Raw genomic sequence first — 26,642 nt, 5'->3', positions numbered from 1 at the left:
AGACGGTGTTTTTCAAGTGTTGCCAAAATACCGGCAATTTAATTAATTTAGTATGGATTTTTATTCATTTTACTATAAGCGTACTCAGCTTGTTGAAGGCGATCGGTTCATTTGTTCTACATGAAGAGCGGCCTAAACAGCGTCTGCAGTCCGCTGGCGGCGAAAGAGCAGAGGCAGGCGTTGGGTTGATAGTACTGGGCAAGCTGAAGAAGCAAGTCATTCGATGGAAGCCGGTGAGTGACCGTATCTGCCTGTTGAGGATCAAGGACAAATACTTCAACTATAGCTTGATCAAGGGCAAGTGCTTCCACTATAGCTATACGATGATGTGAAGGAATTGTTTTATGAATCCCTTAATAAAACATACGTGCTCCCAAATCGACCCCAAAAGATTTTCATTACTTTCCCCTACCGTCCCTCCATCAATTGTAGAACCACCGTTTCCAAAAAATATCAATATTAATGCCTGACCGCATTTCAAGGTCAAAGACAATACACGAGTTTGGTCTATGTCTTGATTGCCCAGCTAGCACCAACTCGTATATCAATGACGAAAATTATCGTAAATATCTTCTAACAAATTCGAAATGGTAACTGAAGCTTGATAAAATGGGCTCAAGTTGATTTTCTATCGTATATAATGATAATAATATAATGATAATAATATGATTTTCAGCACAAAATTGTATAGCAGTACGAAGTAAGCGCGCTTAATCGGATATTATCGTATATAAATACGTATATAAATACTTGTATAGTCATAATGCTTGAAATTATTCCTAATCACGTATATCCCCTCCAAAATAGTACGGATATGCCAATTTTGCGCATTAAATACGATTTATTACCAGGTATGTCTGTACGTAATGCTGATTTTGATCTTTTATATACATGTGAAAATGCTAGCTGGGTGATGGCCGATACTTTTCTGACGTCATAAATGTCAGGTCCCGCAGAGGGCCCAATATCGACTCTGATCATTACCTAGTGAAATGTAAAATTCGCGGTAGGCTGTCAAGCGTAACAAGTTCCAGAAGACAGAGAACTATGCGGTTGAACATCCTGCGACTATCGGCTCAAGGCGTGCCACTGAATGAGGCGGAAGGTTGTTTTGCCAGGAACGACGCGAGGAGTTTTTATAAAATAGTCAACAGTATGGTGAATAAGAGCATCCCGGTCCCTGTGATGTGCGACGAAAAGGATGGAAACCTGTTGACTGACGAAGCTATGATGGCTACCAGGTGGAAAGGGCACTTTGAAGAGCTTCTAAATGGTATAGGTAATGGAGAAAACGTCAGACAAAAAAGCAAAGCCTAGGTGCTACATTCCGTTATCGAACCTTCTGTTTTTATTGCATATTGCAGGGCCAGTTGCTATACAATCCTATTGATTCCAACAGCCTCTCCCAGCCAACATTCGAACATATGATGACTGGCTTATTAGGCCAGCATCATACCTCGAGGCCAACTGGGAGGAAAGCGTCAGACACAGAATACGAATTGAGGAAGATGCTCAAGCTGTCGAGCCACCAACGCTAGTTGAAGTTAAGAAGGTGATAAAAGAGCTTAAAAACGAAAAGGCTGCTGGGAAGGACGGAATTCCGGCGGAACTTCTGAAAGTGGACAGTGAGCAGCTGCACAAAACAATCCATGCCGCGATTGAAAAATCTGGATGGAAGAAGAAATGCGTTCAGACTGGGTTGATGGTCCTATTTCCCCGATATACAAGAAGGGACACCGACTCGATTGTAGTAACTATCGGGGCATAACACTTCTAAATTCCGCCTATAAGGCACTCTCTCGTATTCTGTTAAACAGATTGAAACCGTTATCCGAATCCTTTGTCGGCGATTATCAGTGTGGTTTTCGAGAAGAAATATCGACTGCGGATCAAAAGTTCACCTTGCTGTTTGTGGATTTTAAGGCAGCGTACAATTCAGTGAAAAAAAAATCAATTATGGTAGATAATGCTCGATCACGGCTTTCCGACCAAGCTAATAAAACTGTGTCGTACAACACTAGACAAATCAAAATCAATCGCCAGCATAGTTGCTGAAATATCAGATGCATTTGTGACGTTAGACGGAGTGAGACAAGGCGATGCACTCTCTAACCTACTGCTTAATATAGCACTTGAAGGGGCGATACGAAGAGCAGACGTGCAAAGGAATGAAACCAACATCACTAAATCGCCACATGCTCCTAGGCTTTGCGGATGACATCGACATTGTTGGTGTTGATCGTAGAGCTATTGTAGAGGCATTTGTGCCTTTAAAAGAGAATCTACGAGGATCGGACTGATCATAAATACTGCCAAAACGAAGTACATGGTTGCTGGCAGAGAGCGTGGAAGTCTGAATGAGGTTTGCTGTTTTCTACGCACTCCGTAGCCAGCTAAAGTCACGAAGTTTGCGGATGCGTACAAAATTAGCCATATGCAAAACATTAATATTGCCGGTGACCCTCTACGGTCATGAGTCATGGACCTTGAGAGAAGCAGATCGGCGTATACTTGGGGTATTAGAATGAAAAGTACATATAGCCCGAATGCCAGAAGAAAGATCAGAGAAAATAGTGTTCAGCAGACAGAGAACGAGGAAGATGCAGGAGTGCAGGGTGACTGGAGACTGACAGACCAAAACCGAGAATCCTGGAAATCACCAATACATTCGGCTTTGACCCGCTAATATAGATTTTCGGCCATTAAGGAAAAGTAAAGTGAGTATGCTATAAGCGTTCTTTTTACAAGAGCGATGGTGCAACCGACTTTGTAGTGATATCAAGATCGTCATCGGGGATATGAATGCCCGGATTAGTAGGAAAGCAATGTATATTTAGCCCGGTGATAGGGCCCCATAGCCAATATACCGACATGAACAATAACGGCCAGCGAGGCATCAACTTTGCAGTTTTCCGAGACCTGGTGATCAGAAGCACTTTCTGTTCCCGCAAAGTTATCTACAAAGCTACTTAGAGGTCATCTGACAAACGAACCTTGAACCAAATCGACCATGTTCTCAATGGAGATCGGTTTTTCTCGAACATTACCAACGTACGCTCCCTACGGGGTGCCGATCTCGACTCGGACAGTACATGTGCGCTCAAAGCTATCAATGGTTTATACCTCGCGACAGTTAGACAATCCGCGAGTTTCCGAGATCTACGCACGCGTACTGGATGAAGCTCTACCTTCCTCTGTGGAGCTAAGTACTTCGACCCTCGAAGACGGATGGAGTAGAATACGCGCGGCCATCAATGAAGCTGCAACCGCTGGGCTAGGTGTGGAAACCTCGAACCTGAGCTGCGAAAGCTGATAAAACTTCGACGAGAAATGTCCTCCAGAAATGTCGGGAGTACAACGTACCCACGCATCATATTTTCGTGGATTTCAGGGCAGCATGCGATACTGTCGAGCGCGAACAGCTTTTTCCTCCGCTAGACGCTTCGATTAAGGAGTATACGTCGCCGCACATAGCTGACGATTTAGAAAAGGCTAGTCAGACCGATAGTCCTCTACGGACTTAAGACAGGAACTTTGCTTACGGAAGACACATGTGCAATAGCCGTATTTGAACGAAAGGTTTTGCGGACTATTTTTGACGGAGTACAAACGGATAACGGATAGTGGCGTAGGCGTATAAACCACGAGTTGCAGGCACTACTTGAAGAAATTCCCATCGTACACCTGACGAAAGTTGAGAGACTACGGTGGGCCGGCCACGTCGCAAGGATGCCAGACGACCGTGCAGTGATATCCGGTCTCTTCTAGAACCGCACCGGCACCAGGAATAGAGAAAATTACTCTTATGGCAACATACGTATTGTAGGATTCCCCCATTTAGGACAGTAACCCATTTCCTAAACCGGTCATATTCTAGGGGTTCTCATTACAATATTAATTAATAACCTTGGATATCAAAGTAGTGTGAAGCATCTTTTTTCGATTTCAAATAGTCCCCTCGTACTAGGAGCATCCAGTTAAAGGGGTTTTCATTCAAAATACGAAACAATAGTCCGGCATTTTGAATATCAAAGTTGCATCAAACGGAATTGTTTTATTTCTGACAGTTTTTTGATTCCCAAAAGTCTGTATTGTAAGCTTTTTATGCAAGTCTTAAATAGTCATCCGCCAACGTGGTTTTCTAAAAAGTGTCAAACGTCGATTTTTTGGCATCTAGTAGCCACGAAACAGAAATGGAAATTTAAATAATGTATGGACCGAAAAGCAGAGAAAAAATTTTCTTTCGATTTTGTTTCTCTTTTGGTAGGTTTTCGCATGAAAAATAATATAACGTGATACTTATATGAAAAGCAAGAATAGATTTGATATTCACAATTAAGATGTAAAACGCTTCTATCGCTTTTTTTGCTAGTTTAAAATATATTTTTTGTTTTTTGTGCCCCCCTTCAGTTGCCCAACATCGAAAGGACAGAAATTTTATAAAACACTAGAAGACCCGGCAAACTTCGTACTGCCACAAATTGGGCTAAATATACGATATGTAAACTTCAGATGAACTCCTGCTGCGTTTTAGAAAAAGGGATATTTTCTAGGTATAAGTCAAGTTTTGCCGTTGTCTAAGGAGTTCTGCATTTGGTTTATTAAACGCTGGGATTTCAGAGAATGTCTAAATTTAACAACTGTATTAAATCATTAGTAAGAAATGCATATCGGTGTAAAAGTTGGTTTGCCAATCCCCAAACTTTTCTCGCCGTAAAAACATAACGGTGGTGGAAACGAACACAATAAAGAAAAGACGGCTCAAATCGGACGCTCCGTTCTCAAGTGATGAGCGGTCGAACTTTTTCACTTCCATTTTTATATATAAGACTAGCTGACCCGACAAACTTCGTATTGCCACAAATTAACCTGTGTTGTACATAAATCATGAATCTCGGATGATCTTTGTCACAATCTCGAGTTTTGCAAGCCCCCCAGTGGGCGGCGCTTCCGACGGCGGGTCACCGGCAACACTCGCGACTGTCTCGTCCTGAATGATCTAGTGTTACTATAGATAGTTTTTGTGGTCTTGTATTGACTAATGTTTTATGGAAGAGTCTCGAATTTCTCGAGTTCGATTAGTTTTTGAGTTTCGCAAAAATTTCTGTTTTATTTGTATGAGAGTCCATATCCCCCTACCACAGGGGTGAGAGGTCTCTAACTATTGTAAAATAAATTCAAGACAACAAAATCTCCCACACGCCAAATTTGGTTCCATTTGCTTGATTAGTTCTCAAGTTATAAGGAAATTTGAATTTCATTTGTATGGGAGCTCCCCTCTTAAAAGGGGAAGGGGTCGTAATTCACCATAGAAAAAATTTCTGCCATCTAAAACTCCCACATGCCAAATTTGGTTCCATTTGATTGATTAGTTCTCGAGATAAGAGGAAATTTGCATTTCATTTGTATGGAAGCCCACCCTCTTAAAGGGGAGATGGGCCATAACTCGCTTTCTAAAGAAGAGAGGGGTCTCAATTCACCATGGAAAAAAATCTTGCGTCCAAAACCACTTACATGTCAAATTTTGTTCCATTTGCTTGATTAGTTCTCGAGTTATGAGGAAATTTGTTTTTCATTTGTATAGGAGCCCCCCCCTCTTAAAGTGGGGAAATCCATAGAAAATATACCATAGAAAATATTCTTGCCTACAAAAACACCCACATGATAAATTTGGTTCCATTTGCTTGATTAGTTCTCGAGTTATGAGGAAATTTGTATTTCGTTTGTATGAGAGCCCCCCCTCTTAAAAAGGTAAGGGGTCCTAATTCATCATAGAAAAAATGGTTGCCTCCAAAAACACCCACATGCCAAATATGGTTCCATTTGCTTGATTAGTTCTCGAATTATGAGGAAATTTGTATTTCATTTGTGTAGAAGCACCCCCTCTTAAAGTTGGGAGGGGTCCTAATTCACCATAGAAAATATTTTTGCCTCCAGAAACCTCCACATGCCAAATTTGGTTCTATTTGCTTGATTAGTTCTCGAGTTATGAGGAAATTTGAATCTCATTTGTATAGGAGCCCCCCCTCCTAAAGTGGGTAGGGGTCCCAATTCATCATAGAAAAAATTTTTGTCTCCAAAAACACCCACGTGCCAAATTTGGTTCCATTTGCTTGATTAGTTCTCGAGTTATGAGGAAAATTGTGTTTCTTTGGTACAGGAGCCCCCCCTCTTAAAGTGGGGAGGGGTCCTAATTTACTATAGAAAGTATTCTTGCCCTCGAAAACCTTCACATGCCAAATTTGGTTCCATTTGCTTGATTAGTTCTCGAGTTATGAGGAAATTTGTAAGGAAGCCCCCCCTTTTAAAGAGGAGAGGAGTTATAATTCCCCTTATAAAGAGGGGAGGGGTCTCAATTTACCATAGAATAAATTCTTGTCACCGGAAACACCCACATGCCAAATTTTGTTCTATTTGCTTGATTAGTTGTCGAGTTATGAGGAAATTTGTGTTTCATTTGTATGGGAGCCCCCCTCTTAGTGGGGGGAGGGGTTTCTAACCATCACTAAAACCTTTCCTGGCCCCTAAAAACCCCTACATGCATATTTTCATGCCGGTTGGTTCAGTAGTTTTCGATTCTATAAGGAACATACAGACAGACAGAAATCCTTCTTTATAGGTATAGATTTGTAATAGTCTAATATAAACAAATAATTCAATAAATTTCGTGAAATTCTAGAACCCGTCGGTCTAAAAGTGTATGATATTTTTGAAATACGCACTAAAACAGTATTTGTGTTGGATCAAAGTACTGCATGCATCCATGCATGCATCAAATACAACGAATTATATACATTGATATGCTATAGTTCGTCTTATGCCCGCCTGAAAAGCTACATTAAACTTGCGCTGCAAAACCAACCATTTGACTGTTTTCCATGCATGTACCTAATTATTAGCTATTTTGCATTCATTCGATGTCGTAAAGGGCAAAGGAAACCTGAATGAAACGAAATCGTAAAAAAATGCCAAGACGAATTCGTTTTGCTGTTCTTTACTATACATACTGTTCCTATTCCACCACTAAACCGACGGTATGAAATTGAATGAACGGTGGTGTTGACGGCTGTAGATAAAAAGGCTCGGTAGGAGCCCAAGCTCTAGATAGAATTTCCAGTCTTCTTAATGGAATGTCTTTGCATATCAGGCGCCGAGCGCATGCCCAAAAAATGTCGACGAAATCGAAATAAATTGTGCAGAAAAATCTGTAGATGATTGATGACAGCTGGGCGCAAACCTGGAAAGAGCCTTCCGCATTTTAATTGGACAGAAGCAAAATCACGTTTTTTCGTCAATTTTCGGTCAGCCCTTTGTGAGATTCTTATTTACTTATCATTTTAATGTGTTTTTCAAATTTATCTCCATTGTACTTAGACCTTACTGTTACTGTTGGTTGAGTCAGATATGGGTCATTCCATCTCAAACTTACACAAAATATCTCTGAATCAGTTTGATGTGAAGACATGCCTATATACTTTTTCTATAGATTTTGGGCTTCGCAATCGAATGATGTTATCAGTTTTTATCTAATTTGTCAACATCATACATTTTTTTGAAATTTAAAACAAAAAAAGCAAATATCTCAAAAACCCTCCAATTTTATTTTCAAATAAATATGCTCAAAATGTTCACCAGAAAATTCTACATAAGAATCACTTAACAAGAAAAAACAATATTGGTAGTTTGGGAGATATGGCGTTTTGAATATCTGTGGCATGCGTAATTCTATCTGAATTGTTAGTGAAAGTATGATTAAATACGTCTACCTGAAGCTTCTGGACATTTTCATGAATAAATAATGTATTTTAATGACAAAGATGCATTTTCAACATAGACCCACCCTGTTCTGGTTATTTTTATAAATATTTAAATAAAAGTAATAAATTCGTACATATTTTATTATAAATAGTTTTATTATTTAAGTGTGCTAGTTATTTGAGCAATATAATGCATTGTTATGTCGACTAAAGTGGTATTTCACTCCTGACATTATTCGAAAGTTTGAAGTAATTTCGAAACTTGAAAATGGCTTTATTAACACTTCATTTCACTATGGGAAAAACTGGCTTAAAAACGAACGAAATTCAGAAATGGTCCGCCAACTGATGAAATATAAGTGATCTTATGTAAAATTGTAAAAGTTTTGCTAATTTTCTATTTTTAGCAATATTTAAACTTATGGTGGACTACACCAGTGACTTCGTAAATTTTAGCATTATCCCTGATAAAAGTGTTTCAACTAAAGTAAATTTTATGTCAAAACAAATTTGCTGTTAAGAAAATAAATTATTAAAACTGTTTTGATTTCGAATCATCATCCAACACCAATTCAATTTTGCATAGAAAACCATGTTTGAGGAAGGCGTCGCGCAATCAGCTGATGTAACACCGCAATTGATTATTATTGATAAAACATCACTAGGGGCCATCCATATACCACGTGGACAGCTTAGAGGGGGTGGGGGGTATGAAAATGTCCACGCTTGTCCACGGAAGGGGGGGAGGGGGTACGGAAAATGTCCACGTGGATAAGTTTTTTTTCATGTAATAGAAATTAGAAACAGCAATATAGAATTAATTATTCACATCAGCATTAGCCATTGATCAGTGATTGTTTTTAAGTTCAAATAAAGTTTTATATTCTGATAAGGCATATGTTCACGTAAATACATGAACCGAGCATTACGAGAACACGTAGGTATCTTGTTGAAAAGATTAAGCCTGCGTTAGTACACACTTGTTGATTGCCTAGCCTGACATTTGATGTAATGCAATAATAAACAAAATATTTTTTTTTTTACATTTACTATTATTTTTTTACAACTCTTGCCTTCTTTGGGAAATGATGAAGGTAACGGAAGAATCCACGAATATTCACCAGTCACGTGACTCATTTATCACTTAGGTCGCGCTGGCACCAAATGATTGCATTTTGCCTCAAAATCAAATGCGGCTCGCCAAAAAAGGGCTTCCTTGGACAACCTATTTCCAAAAGGATTCGCCTTCAAAAAATTGGGCGAATCACATTGCGTCGGAAAGGTCTTGTGTTGCGTTGAAGTAGACGGCCAATCTGAGATGTTCTGGATAAAGATGCTCTAGACAAAGATACTCTGGACAAAGAAGAATCGTCAAGCGAAAGTCAAGCTATCAGCTTTCTTGCAGTCGATAATAATTTACAGTAGACAAGATCATAAGAATTAAGGTCCTAACACCTTGCATACGGAGTCTAATACGCTGCGGAAAGTTGACGGAAAATCCATGGAAAAACTCAAATTTCCGCAACGACTAAAAGCCGTATGAATTGCGTTGCGGCCTTTAGACTGGCGCTTCCTTTCACGTAAGCTTTTTTGATAAATACTGCACAAATCAAGTTGAAAACAAAACTTAGAACAATGCATTTCCGTTTTGTTAAATTTGACATAAGAAAAAAAATGTCCACATGGACAAACAGGGGAGGAGGGTGGGGGTTGAGCGAATGTCCACGCTTGTCCACGGAGGGGGACGGGGGGGGTTGAAAATTGGCATTTTTCTGTCCACGTGGTATCTGGATGGCCCCCTAGTAATTGTAAATAGAATTGGGAGAAAATAATGTAGTATTTTGCAATTACAAAATAATAAACATTACACTTTGATTTCTACTTTAAACTTTCAAAAAATGTATTGACAATGACTATGCTAGATACATACATAAAAGAAGCGCCCTTTTGTTCTGCACAATAGCCATTAGTCTAACATTGAATTTGAAGCTTTTTACGAAAATTTCTATATTTGAAGTTGAAATTTTGTATCAGTAGGTACCTAACTGATGGGATTTCCTGATAATACATGTAAGATGGCAGAGAAAGAACTTAAGTAAACAACTATAGCATCAATAGGCGGCAGAAGTATGCACACATCAAGGTTGACTCACCACTGAACCGCTGGATGAAGTCATGGTCACACACAAGTTTTATTAGATTTAGTCGTATTATTCGTATTATTAACGATTACAAATCACTGATCCACAAACGGTACACTTTAGAATATCGAATTATTCCCAAAATATATTCCACTAATCAATATAACACCGTAAATGATTCACTTTTTTCCGGGGTTTTTACTACGATTGTTTACTATTACACGCATTCACTGACTGCCGTGGTTGTTGCGCCGTTGCTTGGAAACCGGTCGGTGCGAAATGATGCGAGCGACTACAGTTCAAGATGGTCAATGCATATAGGTGGAGCGTGGAGGTATATATGTATTTCGTTTAACATCAATTTTACAAAAATATGGGCATAAAATTATTTATTCATCTATACATATAAAAATGGATTTCTGTCTGTCTGTCTGGATGTTCCTTATAGAATCGAAAACTACTGAACCAATCAGCGTGAAAATTTGCATGTAGAGGTTTTTGGGGCCAGGAAAGGTTCTTATGATGGTTAGAGACCCCTCCCCCACTAAGAGGGGGGGCTCCCATACAAATGAAACACTAATTTCTGCATAACTCGAGAACTAATCAAGCAAATGGAACAAAATTTGGCATGTGAAGGTTTTTGGGGGCAACAATTTTTTCTATGGTGAATCAGGACCCCTCCCAACTTTAGGAGGGGGCTCCTTTACAAATGAAATACAAATTTCCCCATAATTCGAGAACTAACCAAACAAATGGAACCAAATTTAGCATGTGAAGGTTTTTGGAGGCAGCAATTTTTTCTATGATGAATTAGGACCCTTTACCTTTTCAGGAGGGGGGAGGGGCTCCCATACAAATTTCCTCATAACTCCGGAACTAATTAAGCAAACGGAACCAAATTTAGCATGTGGATGTTTTTGTAGGCAAATTTTTATTCTATGGCTAATTGAGACCCCTCCCCTCTTTTGGAGGGGAATTATGACCCGTCACCCTTCAATAGTGGGGGGCTCCTATACAAATGAAATACAACTATCCTCATAACTAAAGAACTAACCAAGCAAATGGAACCAAATTTGGCATGTGGGGGATTTTGTAGGCAGGATTTTTTTTATGATGGTTTGAGACCCCTCACCCCTGTGGTAGGAGGGTAAGGGCTCTCATACAAATAAAACAGAAATTTTTGCGTAACTCAAAAGCTAATCGAACTTGAGCAATTTTAGATTCTTTCATAAAACATTAGTCAATAACAAGACCACGCTCGGAAGCTATCGTAACGTAAGTTTTTTCGCGAAATGGTATTCTGCGAAATTCTATATTCCGCGTTACGGTCAACCAAGAATTGGTGTTCCGCAAAATGGTACTCGGCGAAATGGTTTGTAATGATGGCGAATATTTAAATGCTATCCGCTTTATTTTATCAGGCTAAGCAATGGGGGGAGTTGTTTTCTACTTTACTGTGAGAAAAATTTCTGTATTAAAACACCCATGAACTCCTCAGAAACAAAACTCGAGTTTGTGATAAAGGTCATCCGACATTCAGGATTTATGTACAACATAGTTTAATTTGTGGCAATACGAAGTTTGTCGGGTCAGCTAGTATATATATAGTTCATTCCACGAGAAATTTACAGTCAAATTTTTTTTTCTCTTCGGAATATTTTTTTACATTCTTTGTGCAAAAAAAGTCGACACGTATTTTTTTACTTCGATGTTACTGTTGGAATTCGCAAGATATGATTTTTTAAAGTATTGTAATCCGAAAAAATCACTATTTTTTAAATGCTGATTGTTGACATAGTTTGTAGTATCAAAAAATGACATTCTACCAGATGTGTTCACTATTCCACAAGCTTTCAAAATTGATTTATCAGGAGGTTGATCGATTGTTTTTCAATAGTTAAATAGTGCATTAGTGCGATCCTACTGGCCATAACTGTTCGACTTTTCTTTTGTTTCAGCCCACCCTCCTGCACACAGTCAGAGATCAGGCAGAGTGAATCTCGACCCGTGAGTAGAGAGTTGGAGCCCCATCTTCGTTGATCGATTCACAACGAGTCGGCGTGTTGAGGATGGACAGGGATCAGGACTGAACCTCTACTAACGCATCGTTCAAGTCCGACTCCTCTCCTACTCTCCTCTCATTCGTTTCTTTGTTTTTCGGCAGAAAGAGCTTGCACGGTAAGAAATCGTCCACTGCATCAGTGACCGGCTTGATGCAGCAAGGGCAAATTGCTGTGGAGGGCGCCCTGGTACTGCACAGGCTTTGCTGCGGCGAGAGAATTTATAGAACCCCCTCCACCATTCATCCCTCGGCACGAGTCGCGTCACACCTTGGATTAGGGGTTTATCCATTCAAATTTTTACATAATAGCCATGGATAACAGCTATTACAACCACCTCCTTTAGGGGCTTTGGTTCCTGGGAGTCAAGAAAACCGTCCTGCAGGCGGAGAGTTTACACTTCAGCGTTCGCATGAGTGCCCCCTTCTCTGTCCGCATACGACCCTAGTTTCCACCGGTTGTCCAAGATCCACTAAGGAACGTATTCCGGATGGTACCACGAGGAGGTAGAGATAGGAGTTGCTGAAGAAGAGGCTGTGGAACCTCAGGGTGGTTCTGGAGCGCATTATTCAACCATTTACCATCCTGTCCATCTTATCCCCACACATTGTCTGTTTCACCCGCAGCACTAAAAAAGTTCACTTTTTCGGACCATCTTTAATACTCAAAATACACATTGAAACACATTTTTTGTTGAATATGTCACTAGCCGCTTTTGAAAACAGTATATTGAACTGAAGTAAACTGTATATAGCAAAGCAAGGCTTAACTTTCGAACGAATATGATTCGAACGAAAACAAGAATGAGGGTGTTTGATTTCTATCGCACCGATTTTTATGGCCTGAACGAAGCTTTGCATTCAACGGATTGGTCGTTCATGGATGGGGTTGATGTGAATATGGCTGTATCCCTTTTTAACCAACTGCTCTTATCATTCTTTCACGACTTCGTCCCTCGACCCAGGCCTAAGCGGAAACCACCCCGGTCAAATTCATGGCTTCGTCGTTTAAAACGTAAGAGATCTGCAGCGCTGAAGAAGTACTCCCGTTTACGGAACGCGATCACCAAACAAGAGTTTGTTAGAGCCACTCGTCGATACAGAACCCATAACCGCCATCTTTACTCGAGATATGTTTTGCAAAAGCAGCAACATCTTAAACTAAATCCCAAACGTTTTTGGTCATTCGTTAACGAGAAGCGCAAGGAAACTGGACTTCCTGCCCAAATGTCACTCTATCTATCTATCTATCTATCTGCCAGCAATACTGAAGACATCTGTAATCTTTTTGCTCAGCAATTCTCTAGTGTATTCGCCAGTGGCAGTGCTTCAGCCCTTGACGTCCAGGAAGCTCTAAAGTTCGTTCCTGCAAACGTGTGCGATATGAACATAACTAGTTTCACGCAAAATGAAGTTGAAGCAGTTGAAGTTGAAGTTGGCTTGAAGCAGTTGAAATCATCGGTGTCTCCCGGGCCGGATGGAATACCGCCGATTATACTGAAAAATTGTGCATCAACTCTTTCGAAACCTCTACAGTTTATTATTAACCAATCGCTTCTTCAGGAAACATTTCCAGTATGCTGGAAAAAATCCTATATCTTTCCCGTGTTCAAAAAGGGAAACAAAATATTGCCAATTACCACGGAATTACGTCGCTCTGTGCTGGCTCAAAATTATTTGAGATCATCATTGGTGGCTCGCTGCACAGAAGTTTTGTACAATACATCTCAACTGATCAGCATGGCTTTTCCCCTGGTCGCTCGATCAGCACAAATCTGGTGGAGTTAAGCTCATTTTGTCTACAACATATGGAAGGTGGAGCACAAGTCGTCACGTTGTATACTGACATCAAAGCTGCGTTCGATCGAGTTGACCACACCATTTTTTTCCATGTGTGGACTCATTACTGCGACCAGTATAGTTGATCTATTGTAATATCGCCCGGGTGTTTGCTGTATGACCTGCACTGCATTTCTTTTTGCTATACACTCAACCCCCGCTAATATGAAAAACAGCTCGTTCAGATTGGGCGAGTTCATTTTTAATCTGAATATTTGGTAACTCTATTCATTTTCACATACGCGCAAGACGCGCACCCTATGAACTTGTTGTTTTGATTTGACGAAAACAAACGTTTTGAAAACATTTCAAACATGTACGAATTCTGAACGTTCGGTTTGTAGAAGACGAAATTGGCTCGGCAGTTTCGACTAAAATGGTCTATTTTGATTACTGGAGAGAGGTAAGTTGCGTATGAGCTATATTGCCAAAGCTCCTGAGCAAGAGGAAACGCATTAAGATTTTTTGCTTTTTTTTAATTGACCGGTCAACTTTAACGTCAATTGTGTGTGACGCTTGATCGGTTTTTAATGTGAACGCATTCATACCACCGGGGTACAGATTAAAAATGTTCAGATTAAAGAAGGCCATACCAACGGGGGTACACGGTAATCGCTATTGAATGAGCGATATGCTTATTTTAAATTGTATGCGTGCTTGCGTGTATTGGGGTTTACCCTTCCTTCAATGCTTGATCTACTTTACCCACTTATTTCTCGCTGCCAGCACTATCCCATATTATAGCCGTCCCTGGCGAGGATTCATTCGTACCTCTGACCAGTACACTTAACTATAGGAGGGACATTTGCACTGTCAAGAGGCTTTAGAGGGTTAAATATAGAATTCATCACGAAGGAAGGGTAAATGGAGGGGCCTAAGATTCGAACCCACGACCACTCGCTTGTCAAAGCAGACTCGGTAACCTTGCGGCTACGGAGCCCCCCTGACCACACCATGCTGCTTGCTAAAATAAAGCATCTCGGTGCCTCTGCTGCTTTTGTCCGGTGGTTGAAGTCTTTTCTTGAAAAATGCTGTCTTTCTGTGAAATTGAGAAGCACTGAGTCTTGCGGCTTCCGGAGTACCTCAGGTGTGCCTCAGGGCAGCAACGTCGGACTCTTGCTATTTTCGCTGTATTACAACGATGTCTGCATGATACCCCCTCCAGGATGCAAGATGCATACACGATGCTGATGACTTCAAAATCTACCTTACAGTTCGCTCAGTCGCTGATTGCATCGAATTACAGAAGCTAATCGATTTGTTTTATGGTTGGTGTGTATGCAACCGGCTCAGTATCAGTGTCTCCAAGTGCTCTGTAATCAGTTACAGCCGAAAGAAGGTTCCAATCCGATACAGTTATTCCATAAACGGCCAGATTATTGAACGCGTAACTGTCGTCAAGGATCTTGGTGTACTGTTGGATACCGAGCTTACATTTCAGGACCACTACAGTAGCATCATTTCCAAAGCAAACAAGAACCTGGGGTTCATAATGAAAATTGCAAAAGAGTTTCGTGATACATACTGCCTGAGAGCCTTGTATTACGCACTTGTACGTTCATCATTGGAGACGGTAGCTGTTGTTTGGAGCCCTTACACCGGCCTTTGGACTGCACGGATCGAATCTGTACAAAAAAGTTTATCAGATACACGCTTCGGGATCTGCCCTGGACAGATCCAGTCGAACTTCCTCCATATGAACACAGGTGTAAGCTGCTGGACATGGGCACATTGGTAAAAAGAAAAGGGATGATATGCGTGCTGTATTTGTTGGAAAGATTTTATGTGGAAGAATTGATGCTCCTTGGATTCTGGCAAGGGTCAATATGAACGCGCCCTCGAGAGTTCTTCGTTCGACTGACTTCCTCAGAATTCCATTTCATCGGACTTTATATGGACAAAATAAACTTGTTACCGCTATGTGTGCAGTTTTTAACTCTGTGTTCTACTTGTTTGGTTTTAATATTAACAGTGAAACGTTCAAGTGTCGTTTAAGTAATCGTAGTTCATTTTAATTTGTTAGTTAGTAGTTTTTTTTATTTCAAGCAGACCTTGTTGTCAGATGATCCGAAGAATAAATAAATAAATAAATTATACAATTCCAATGTAAAATTGACATGAAAACGATTTAATGTAAACTTTCTATTACGATGTTGTGTTATCTGGGTACCATTCTTCCTCACCAAACGCTCCTCCACCTTTAATAAAAAATGGAACCTTGCTAAGGCAACCCCTCGTGGCCTCGACCGTCGTGATGGGTTGCTATCTTATAGTGCTGAGACAACACAGTGCCTCCATCCTTGTCGGTATACGAGCTTAGTTTCCACCGGGATTGGTTACCGTCGAGTAGCCACTTGCTAACCTGTGCCGTGAGTGACTATGCTGTTTGATTCGTTACAGCACAACAGACATTTTATTTTAATAGTGGATTATTCAATCGTTATACAGCCAACATTCAAAAAACAAGCGCTTAATAAGCAATTATACAGAAAAAAAATGTTTGTTAGAAATCACTACGAAATATAGCGTAGTCAAGCGAAGGTTAATTACTACCGATGACAGCCCTAACCCACGTTTCGGTCAAGAAAAAAACTTCATGCTCACAGGCAATCGCCTCTATTTTACATACATTTTACAGTCGGATCCGATCAGAAATTGCGCTTCGATCGGAAAACATCGTATGCTATAAAACACGTCAATCGGGACGTTTCTGATCGGAATGCAGAATCGAGGTGAATTTTAGTATGCAACCCTCTGACGTTCTGATAGTACACAAAGGTGTTCGTGTCATCGTGCACAGATATCACCGAATATGAAATGCATGAAGTTAACTTACGACTTACCTGACGTTGTAAGCTGGAAGAAGCCATACACAGGTCCGGAAGTATTGATAAACACTTGGCCGATTTTGCTCGGCTGTGGCAAGGGAATTCAGGATTTCTATAATGCCAACTGCGGTGGACGGACCTCCAAATAAAATTGGATGCCCAAACAGACGATGAGTAGCAACCGGTAGATTCTGGATGTGCGCTGCGAATGGCGACTCCACACGGAGGGTATAATCGTAGAAAGCATCATTACGGACGGAAAGAACTTTAGGAAGCGAATGAAGGTATCTGGCCCTGAACCATCTTAGTCTGCGCAGGGCGCTAGACCCAGCAATAATGTTCAAAATCGCTTGACGGCAGCATCCAAAGAACACGTGTTAACACGAAACAGGATTCCGGTATAATTTACGCCCCAAAACTCCGATGCTAAACATCAAACATCAGAGACCCAATAGCCTCTGAGAACGTTCAGAAATAATCCCCATCCACCATAGTCCCGATTCCTCATACGTTTCGATAGTAAAAACGCATGTGAAGAGAAACTTTCACAACTCCGAATCATTAAGGAACGAGTCTAGGTAAACATTTTCAGTTATAAAAACAGTTTATTTCTTTACTCAGTTTGTAGTAGGTTGTAGTATATTGTATATACATTTGAAATTTACGACCTGGTTTTGCTGATAAATTGTTAGAAATTCTTAAAACTCAGTTATCAAGTCTATTTTTTTCTGAATAGAGAAAAAAAATCCTTATCTGCTAGAATTAGTAACTTACTTTACGATTAATTAAGGATATACATGAGTTTTTGCATTTTTCTCAAAATCAGCTTGGAAAAGCAAATCGCCAACGGCTACAGCAACAGCATTCGACTCGATGCGCCGACTCGACACGCCAGGGGGTAGGCTTGTGGTTGGGGATCAAATCCTACAGAAATTTGCTCTGAATGCCGTTCATGTACTCGTCCATTTCCTTGTCCAGCGAAGACTTCGTGTTGGCCATGTACTGATCCAGTTCCTTGTCGAGTTCTTCCTTGCTCTTGGTCGGTGCCGATGCGCGCCGTCCTTGTGAAGCTAGAAAAAAAACACGAATAACCAGAGAGGATGACAGACTGTTTCTGATTTTGCCTAGCTAGAATGCTCCAACTCCAGGACGACTTACCATTGCGACCGCGTTGGCCACTACGGGCGCGGTTCTGCGACGCCGCCCGTCCCCGGGAACGGGAACGTCCCCGACGCGGTGGCATTCCACCGGCTGGTCCACCCCGGGCTCCTCTGTAAATAAACAACGAAGACGAAGGACGGCTTAGGTTTTGGGCCCGGTGGGTCTTCCGCTATGGTTTTTTTTTTGTTCGAATGATATGCACCGAAGGGGGGGGGGGGGGGACTGTAGCGCCTGTGGCGTTGCAGTTTGAAAACTTATGTACTTGAGCATTGAAAAACACCCTCGAAATTTCAAATCTGTATTAGAAAATTACAAAAATTGAAGGTAAACTGGAAGATTCTTTAATTTTAAGACGACGTTGCATGGTATCAAATAGATTTTCAGTGTAGAAACTTTTTAAAATGCACATAGAATGTTTCTTGAAATATAGATATGGCAAAAGGCGTTCCACAGTGCTACCAAGTGATAAGATTAACAAGGAAAACTGTGCCAATAACAATCTTTAGCGCTGTCTACCCTCCCACTTTCAATCGAAACAATGGTAAATAATCCAGCAGTTCGAAAATTGCTAACAATCCACCACCGGGCCAATTCCCAAGCATTCCTCCTCATTGGCTAGGGTTCCCACGGGCTATAAAAAGAAAAATCATTACACACACTCTCCACCGATGATTGCACAATGATACCCAACAAATGAAAGCGTTTTGTTACCGAACCGTTGATCTCTTCTAGTGCAGTCGCCTCGAACGACCACTTCCGTCTTCCTCTAAGCTCTAAGGGGGAGATGAAACAACCCAAGGCGGTGGTATATTCCGAGTGATGGCGCACCCTAAAGCCTGCCGTAGGTAGGATAAGATCTCTGTTGATTTGCCATTTTTTTTCTCTCTTAACACTACGCCGCTCACTGGGGAAATTTGCAAACCGCCTGTTGTTCTGGCACTGCAACAACTATAAGAAAAGTGCTCGATCGAGCATTCTTTGTTCGGGCAATAATTAACAGTGCGGGAACAGTGTTCAACCGCATAGGCAAATTGCGAACCGTCAGTAACCTAGGATGTGAAGAAATACGGAGGGCCAGGAGAGCAAATTGGTTGCTCGTTCAGGTTGGGTTTAGTTTGAATGTTAAATCGAATGTTCACTAAGCACTGTCCATGTCCCATTGATTTCACTGATGATTTAACCTCTTACTACTCTGTTAACGCGTCTTCAAGACTTCAATCCTGGGTTGTGAATCGGTAAATTACATCAAATTGCCAAAAGGGATCCGATTGACATGTCTCAGTTGGAAAATAATTTTTTTGTCGACTAGAGCGACAGCTCTATCCTTTTTCATTAGTCAATATTCATCAAGGTTACTGTACGATCACTGCATCTCGTGCGATTATCTCTCCTTTTTTTAATCTTCTAAGAATAGGGTTGCTAGAAATCGGATTTCAGCAGGAATGCTGCCTTGCTGCATCACGCAATGCGGCGGATTTTGTTCGCTTTTGATTCTCAAACCAACAGAACCATTACCATGGTCCATTTTTTGATAAAGTTTTAAACAGGCTTTACAATTGCTAGTGCAAATCTTTGTTGCAACATATTAAATCAGCGGATCTCATTACCTCTGCGGGTTTCGTCCGGGCATTCCTCCGGTCCTGCCGTTTTGGCCGTACGTAGCTCCTCCGCGACGCATTCCGCGTTTACCGATGCGTCCGCGTCCACCACGAAAACCGTTTGCTATTGGCCGACCGGTGCGGTTCAAGCCCAACCGTCCATTTACGCTTCCCGTGCGTGTATTCGAACGGGAATTGGCTCGGGAATAGTTACCATTTCCACGGCCACGTCTAACACTGGAGCGACCACGCGGACGACCGCGGCCTAGACGATTCTCGATGTTGTTGCCACCACCATTCATGCCATTATTGTTGCTGCGAGATCTGGCTCGTGCCGCCGCTGGTGGCAGGCGGGACCGCGAACGTGACATTCGGGGACGTGAACGCGATCGAGGATTGGAACTGTCCCGTGCTCCACGGGATCTCGAACGGCCGCGCAAATTAGCGGACGAGTTCGTACGCTGTGACTGGCGGTTAGGACCACGAGACCGGCTGCGTGGGGTTCTACTGTTGTTTCCCAAACGGGAAACGATGTTCTGCTGCGAATTTGAACGGCTGAGCGACTGACGTTCGAAATAGTCGGCATTCATTCTGAAAAAGAGAACAGAAAAACATCAACATTTTAGCTAAATCGATAAATATTTGAAACATTCTTTGTTCTCGTAACTTCATTCTAATTTCCCCTCTAGCATTGACGTCGTGTGTCATACATAACAAATTATTAGGCCAAAACTCAACTGTTTTGTGCCCGTATGGCTTCCGTACAATGTTTATACCCTATTGATTATATGCCATTCCTAATTCTTCGTCACCGTTGATACTAGTTTTAATAAAAGGCACACATTGAAATGTAAATTCCACGGTTGGCATGCAATAAAGCGGCCAGAATCAACAATAATGAACGTACCAAGCCCTTCATTGCTCTAAGCAACTAATAAAAACAAACACATTATCATATCTACGCCCTTTCGCATAGTTATTGTTAATAAGTTATTTACGACTTTCGTTCACTGTAGTTCTCCCTCGTAAAAAAACTATTCTTAAGCAGCCAGCTAATACTTACGTAGCAACATCCGACAGGCTGTTCGAGCGCTGCAACCGTCTGGATCCGCCAACCAGTGAGAGCGTATTACCAGCAACTCGTCGTAGATTAGTGCGCGAGGTCAGATTGCTCCGGTTAAGTCGCTGCCGGCCGGAACGAATGTTTCTCTGTATCCGAAAAAAACGAACAATTAACTTCCCTTTAAAATATAGTATAACAAAGGTAAAAAATCCCTGAACCCAAAACCTACATTTCTCAAACGAAACGGCGAATTTTGCCCGAGATGACGCCGGTCCAGCTGGTGCAGTAGCTGCCGGTTGACCAGCGAGCCGCGGTTCGAGAGCGAATCGACCGAGTTGGAGCGCTGCTGGTTGAAGCGCAGGGCGCCCCCATTGAGCAGGCTGCTGCTGAGCTTGATCTTGTCGGATGGGCTCACTTTGGACATGATGGTGAAGCGGTCGTTCAGCGAAACACCGGTCGAACTGTTGAAGTGGATTTTGCTGATCGAATTCATGATGGCTGAGCGTGCTGCGCTGGTGTTCCGATTTTCTTTTCCTTTTATATTTATCCCGTTAGAAGCGAGCTACCGCTCCCGTATTTGTGGGTCTAATCAAAGATGGCGGTGTCTGAAAGTTAGAAATAACACGCAAAATACGGATAAAATGCACAGCAAAAGCAAAGCCGAACGCACATTTTTTAGTGCAACTGCGCTGTATTTCTATTTATGGAAATGGAAAAGCACTTTGCAATATGTTATGAAATCTTTTACCACTCACCTTTGCAAACCGACGACGATGTAGCATAAAATAGTTCTGACGTCGTCTATTTCGCCAAAATAACTTCTACAGAATAGAGACTTCCTATATGACGTTGCTTGCCAATCACTCTAGATATTTTATTTTTCACTGATGACGAATCTTCAGAATTCAATGAAAAAATACTACTAATCGACGGATGTATAAAGATTCACTTCCACTATTCTTGCTTGCTACCATCCGGTTACTTTTTGTACTGTCTTGTCTACTTTTGCTGCTTTTTCTCGCTCCTCGCTCGCTGGTGCACTGTGACCAGAGCTGCCAGGTGTTTTTATAAAAAATCTGTATGCAAAGCATGTAAAATCTGTATTTTTCTGTATTTGCGTTTTTTAGGTTTTAGATGATTTATTCCGCATATATGATGTACCTATCCCACAGAAAATAAGATATATTTTAGTGATTTGAGAGAAAAGCGTATCTTAGAAGGAAGAAAAACGTAACCAAAACTATATCTAGTTCTACCTTCATAGCTTTGGAAGCCGCACAGCTGATGTCACGGCTGATGCCAAATAGTGACGTCATTATTTGTGTTTACGTTTGATTCGTATAGTATCTGCGATTGGTAAAAGTGGTAGGTATTAAACGCATTTCTCTAAAAAATTAATTCTGATCGTCTTTTTTTCTAGTTTATCCAGTTTATCATTCCATTCCAGACCGGGACATCGATTGCGACAACAGAAATAAACAACGTTAACCGTGGTTAACCTGCGCAATGCAAAATTTTCCTTCGAACTTTTGCTGTTGTCCTGAAGAATGCACAAAATTTCTGCATTTAATGTCCTTCAACTTTGGCGAAACGGACTTGAAACATCTAATTCCTGAAGGTTTTACTGCGGCGTGTAAAGTTTCCTATGAACAACTCGCGATAAGCCCAAATACGGAAAGTGCAGGAGCGTCAAACTGAAACTGAATGTCTTATAATTGAACCATCTCTTGAGTTAGCCGAACAAGCTTCTAATCAAATTTAGATGTATTTTGAAGACTCGGTTGTAGGGGAATTCTTCCAATCGGATGTGTTTACATTAAGGGTCAGATGGAAACCCTCCAACAGGATGTGAATATTATAGCCGCTGCCCCAGAAAGGCTGGAAGATCTCATAAGCAGCGGTTATGTTTTACTAAAGAGCTATTCGTCGTAGCTATCGTTTTTTTTTTTGGTTTTGGTCAAAGCTGATTTACTTAAGCAAGGTTACACAGAACTAATCGAGCGTTTGCAGAAACAAATTTCCCATATCAATGCCGATGGACGGCACCTGCAGATGTTTGTCTATCCGACAATGTACGATTGGGATTCAATACAACCAAAATCCTCTCTGAAGCAGTTAAATTGCTCAAAAGCGAATATAAAATCAGAGCGATCTAGGCGCACAATATGGATCGTACCATTATTTTCTTTCATCCAAAGAACGGTTAAGACATCATGGAACGTTACTTTTGCCAGGTTGGCAAACAAAAGTTTTCCTGCGTCTGCCTCCATCGTGACCGAAAACCGCAAGAGCGGAAAGCTAACTTGGAGAAATTCAAAAACAAACAGGTGAAATTTCTTACGTGGATGTTTGCGGTAAGTTGCTATTGCTTTTCAAATTTTGGTAAAATAGTTTAAACAATCATTGTGTCCAATCAGATTTTCCATTCATAAGTTCCATTGGAACAAACGGGTCAACCATACAGTGTAGTTTACTATGCTTGAGGAGAGGATACATCATACATCCCGCTGACTTGAAACTACAATTACCGGCCAGCATCGCAAGCTATTTTCAACGACAACAGGCTATTTGATAATACGGGTCTGGTATCGCAAAGCCCGCATATGTGCATGCGTGTGTCGGTGTGGTTCTGGAAGGAGCGAGTACGTCCGCAAGCTGCTCCATTTGACAACTTCTGAGTGAAACGGAAACGAGTTCCGACAGTCCAATAGCAAAAGTTCGCTATCGGCATTATCTGGTGGCCGCTAGATATTTGGAAGTGAACCCAGTACCTGAAGGATGATTAACCATCGTGCCAACTATTGTGAGACCATATGTGAAAACAAAATAACAATAGATAATAGCAGTTAATGTTTGCATTCATTCGTGTAACATTATTTGAAATACTTTCTGTGTGTCTCCATATAATGGTTGGAAACCCCTCACAAATCAGGAATTGGCTTTCGGTAAAGGAATTCATGAAACTTCAGCGAATTGCAAATACAGTTAGAGAAAATTTAATCACCTGGTGAATATGAATAGCGAGAGCATTTCTAGTGAAACAACCTTCAATAAGAAACGATATGTTGCCGGACAAGAAAAGCAACTGCGTCCACAGAATCGGCCCCTTAGCGGAGCACGTCGAACGCGTGGCTCCAGCGAGTTCACTGGCATCTGCGGTCCCGTAAAAGGGGCGTGAGCGTGACAAGAATTGCTGGAAGACTAACCTGACCGATGTATAAGGATAATGGACCATTTGAATGTTACCATTCAACAAATTGATAAAAATATGAAAGTGCCAATGAATGAATGAATTTGACGGCAAAATTACGTATTAGGAGAAACGATTAGCAGCTGCTATAAGGATCACGGACAGCAACTAACACAGTAACGGTGAACGAATATGCCCGACTGGAACGGGAAACGCAGAATTTATTCTTGAAGCATTTCTTTATTACAGCATGTTATGTTATAACTATTTGTTCAAACACAATGTTTCATATCTCCGAGAATGTTTAACACATTCAAATCTCTGATAAATGGCTTAATACGTTAAAATTATCTAATAGACCGTCTTATTTATAAACTGACTATACTTTGTGCACATCCTTCTTCATACAACTGACACTTATCTCCTCGTCGGACATATCGTCTTTCGGTGGTTTATAGTCCACAACATGATCTTCCCGTATCATTCGGCTCATCAATTTAATTCAACGTTCATATTATTGTTCATATTCAATCGTTAAAACCGTCGATCGCTGGTCTTCGAAGAAGATAAAATAGAACCTCTTTGATTTTCCGGTCTTTAAATCACAAACCAGATACAAAACCAAGATTAGCTGGGTGTGCGGCATATATGGTGCCGGAGTGAATAGATCCTGTGAAGCCTGCGTATGACATTCGCACCGATGTTTGGTATCTAGGCATCACACTGGTTGAGCTGGCCACTGCCGTATTTCCATACGTGCCGACGTCGCAGGCTGGTTCCGTAATGTTGCTAAAGATTTGATATTCAGTTTACTGCTCCGCAACTGGTTACCTCCGTGCTAATCACGCCGGAAAGTTTTTTGGATATACCTCTGTAAGCGCGCAGTTTTCTACCGTATTGCGGTGTTACGTTTGTTAAGTTAAAAACAAGTGAGTAAATAAAATACGTATATTTTGAAACAAGTCAAAGTGACTCTTATTCAAAATAACTCAATAACAGCACTTTTTTACGCAAAATCAGAACTTTCTAATGTCAACGTTACTTTCAATATTCAAATCAAATCTGACGAAAACCCACTAAGTAATGTTTCAACTGCTTGTACGAAATTATGAAGCTACAACGGTTAAATATGACATAAACATCTGCAGTTTGGTGTTGGTACTTCGCGTTATCGGAAGTTTATCAAAAACAATCTCTTCTTTATTATAATTATGGTGATCGACACACTCTTGCATGGTCCATACAATCAATTATCTGCATGTCATTCAGCAATGCAACTTAAAAATAAAGAGAAAAAAATAACTCAACCGAATTGATTGGATGAGTTTCCTAAGACAGTCGACTAGTTAGAACTTTATCAACAAATTTCGTCACAAAGATGCCAAATGTTGCACTGGGATGGTGTATGTATGTTGAAGAAATGTAGGTATTCCAAAATTTAGCACGCAAATCCTCGAGCAATCTTGGTCGTCTTTAATAATAGATTAAAAAATCAGTCAAACAATGTACTACGCACGTCTTGATATTCATACGACTCACGTGTTATTCTAGGTCGCCGTGGAAGCATTATGTCTATGTGCACTGGAGTTGCCTGAACTGGTATGCTATGACGGTCCCTGACTTTGTTGTGTGCGACTTGAGAATTGCATTTTGTTTACCGATTCTGTGTTTCGATAGCTTCCAGCCTGGTTTATCAATTACCAGCTGCCAGACAAGATTTCTGATGTTGATTCTGAGCGTTGTCTTGGTTGTCTCTATACTCTGACCGCGGATGGCACAATTACCAGACTACTGTTTTACCTGACTCACTGCTAATATACGTGTTATTGAAATAAAACATAACCATACGTTTTATTCGTTTATAACGCATATGCAGCTAATATCGATAATGATTTTTTATAAGTTGTGCTTTCGTTATTGCATTTAACTTGTAAAAAGTTGCATAAATAACAATTCAGTTTCACAATACAATTATTGCGTACTACTGGCACTTGAAATATAACGTTTAAGTACGTTATTTTTAGTGAGCAAAATCTATACCTATAAAAATGGATTTCTGTCTGTCTGTCCGTATGTTCCTTATAGAATCGAAAACTACTAAACCGATCGGCGTGCAAATTAGCATTCAGGGGTTTTTGGGGCCAGGGAAGGTTCTTATGATGTTTAGAGATCCGTCACCCCACTAAGAGGGGGGGGGGGCTCCCATACAAATCTATACCTATGAAAGTGGATTTCTGTCTGTCTTTTTACCATGACCGTGACTCCCGCTATATGTATACCTTCATGCTTCATCACATTTGACATCACTAGTGTGCATCTTTCATCTATGTAAAGGTACAGACCAGCCCTGGGACCTGGTTACAGTTAAGCAATTCTCAAGGTTATGCCCGTGCGCAGAGGTTCGCCCAAATAAAACTAAAATCAAACTGTTTCAAGCGACGGCAATTTGGAGTCAGGCACGATGCTGCCAATACTGCCTAAATTGCCCAGCATGAGGCTGTTATGTTAGGCCGTATAAATACACTCAAGTACTTTTTTTACACGGTTTGTTTTTACGATTATTAAGAACAGGGCAACTTAAGAACCATTCATTTATATCTCAATACATTTGGGAGAAGACCGACATTCGGCACGTAGTTTGTAAATGGTGCCTAAGTTGTACCGTTCTTGAGTAATCGAAAAAAACAAACCGTGTAAAAAAAGACTTGAGTGTAAAACTGTTTGATTTGCTTTTCCGTGTAAATCTTATGGGAGAGTTTCCTCTAATTCTTTTATACGTACGGTCTATTATCCCTTAAAAGACGGCGCGTTTTCCGCAATTTTTCGGAAAATTGTTACTATGAAACAAGTAGGTACTTTTCCTAGAACTTATTTAACAATTGGAATATGAAGTGTAATTATTCAGCTAACATTACCCAACTTTTCTATTTTTAGGAGGCGCACCCAATTTTAGACAGTCTTCTTTTTACCAACAGCTTTCACCTACTAGTTGTGTGAGCTAGTGGT

General features: G+C 40.8%; 2 protein-coding genes across 2 annotated transcripts in view; both read right to left on the bottom strand.

Moving 5' to 3' along the window:
• Positions 1–10,097, bottom strand: part of LOC128743048 (nicotinamidase) — an 83,711-nt gene extending 73,614 nt beyond the window's left edge. Inside the window, exon 1 of the mRNA XM_053839558.1 lies at positions 9,911–10,097. Coding sequence (XP_053695533.1) covers positions 9,911–9,934 — 24 coding nt within the window. The 5' untranslated portion in view covers positions 9,935–10,097. The remainder of the gene's footprint in view (positions 1–9,910) is intronic.
• A 7,127-nt stretch (positions 10,098–17,224) lies between these two features.
• LOC128741921 (uncharacterized) lies at positions 17,225–21,417 on the bottom strand. The gene is made up of 6 exons (XM_053838045.1): positions 21,202–21,417; positions 20,676–21,051; positions 20,447–20,592; positions 19,393–19,974; positions 17,783–17,895; positions 17,225–17,694 (listed from the first exon to the last, which is right to left on the bottom strand). The coding sequence occupies exons 2-6, from the start codon at positions 20,937–20,939 to the stop codon at positions 17,549–17,551; spliced, it is 1,251 nt and encodes a 416-aa protein (XP_053694020.1). The 5' UTR covers positions 20,940–21,051; positions 21,202–21,417; the 3' UTR covers positions 17,225–17,548.
• Between the last annotated feature and the right edge of the window lie 5,225 nt (positions 21,418–26,642).

The sequence above is a fragment of the Sabethes cyaneus genome, chromosome 3 (assembly GCF_943734655.1).
Source record: "Sabethes cyaneus chromosome 3, idSabCyanKW18_F2, whole genome shotgun sequence".
Lineage (NCBI taxonomy): Eukaryota > Metazoa > Arthropoda > Insecta > Diptera > Culicidae > Sabethes > Sabethes cyaneus.
The sequence above is the reverse complement of the archived record's forward strand: the minus strand, read 5'-3'. Positions and strand labels throughout refer to the sequence as shown.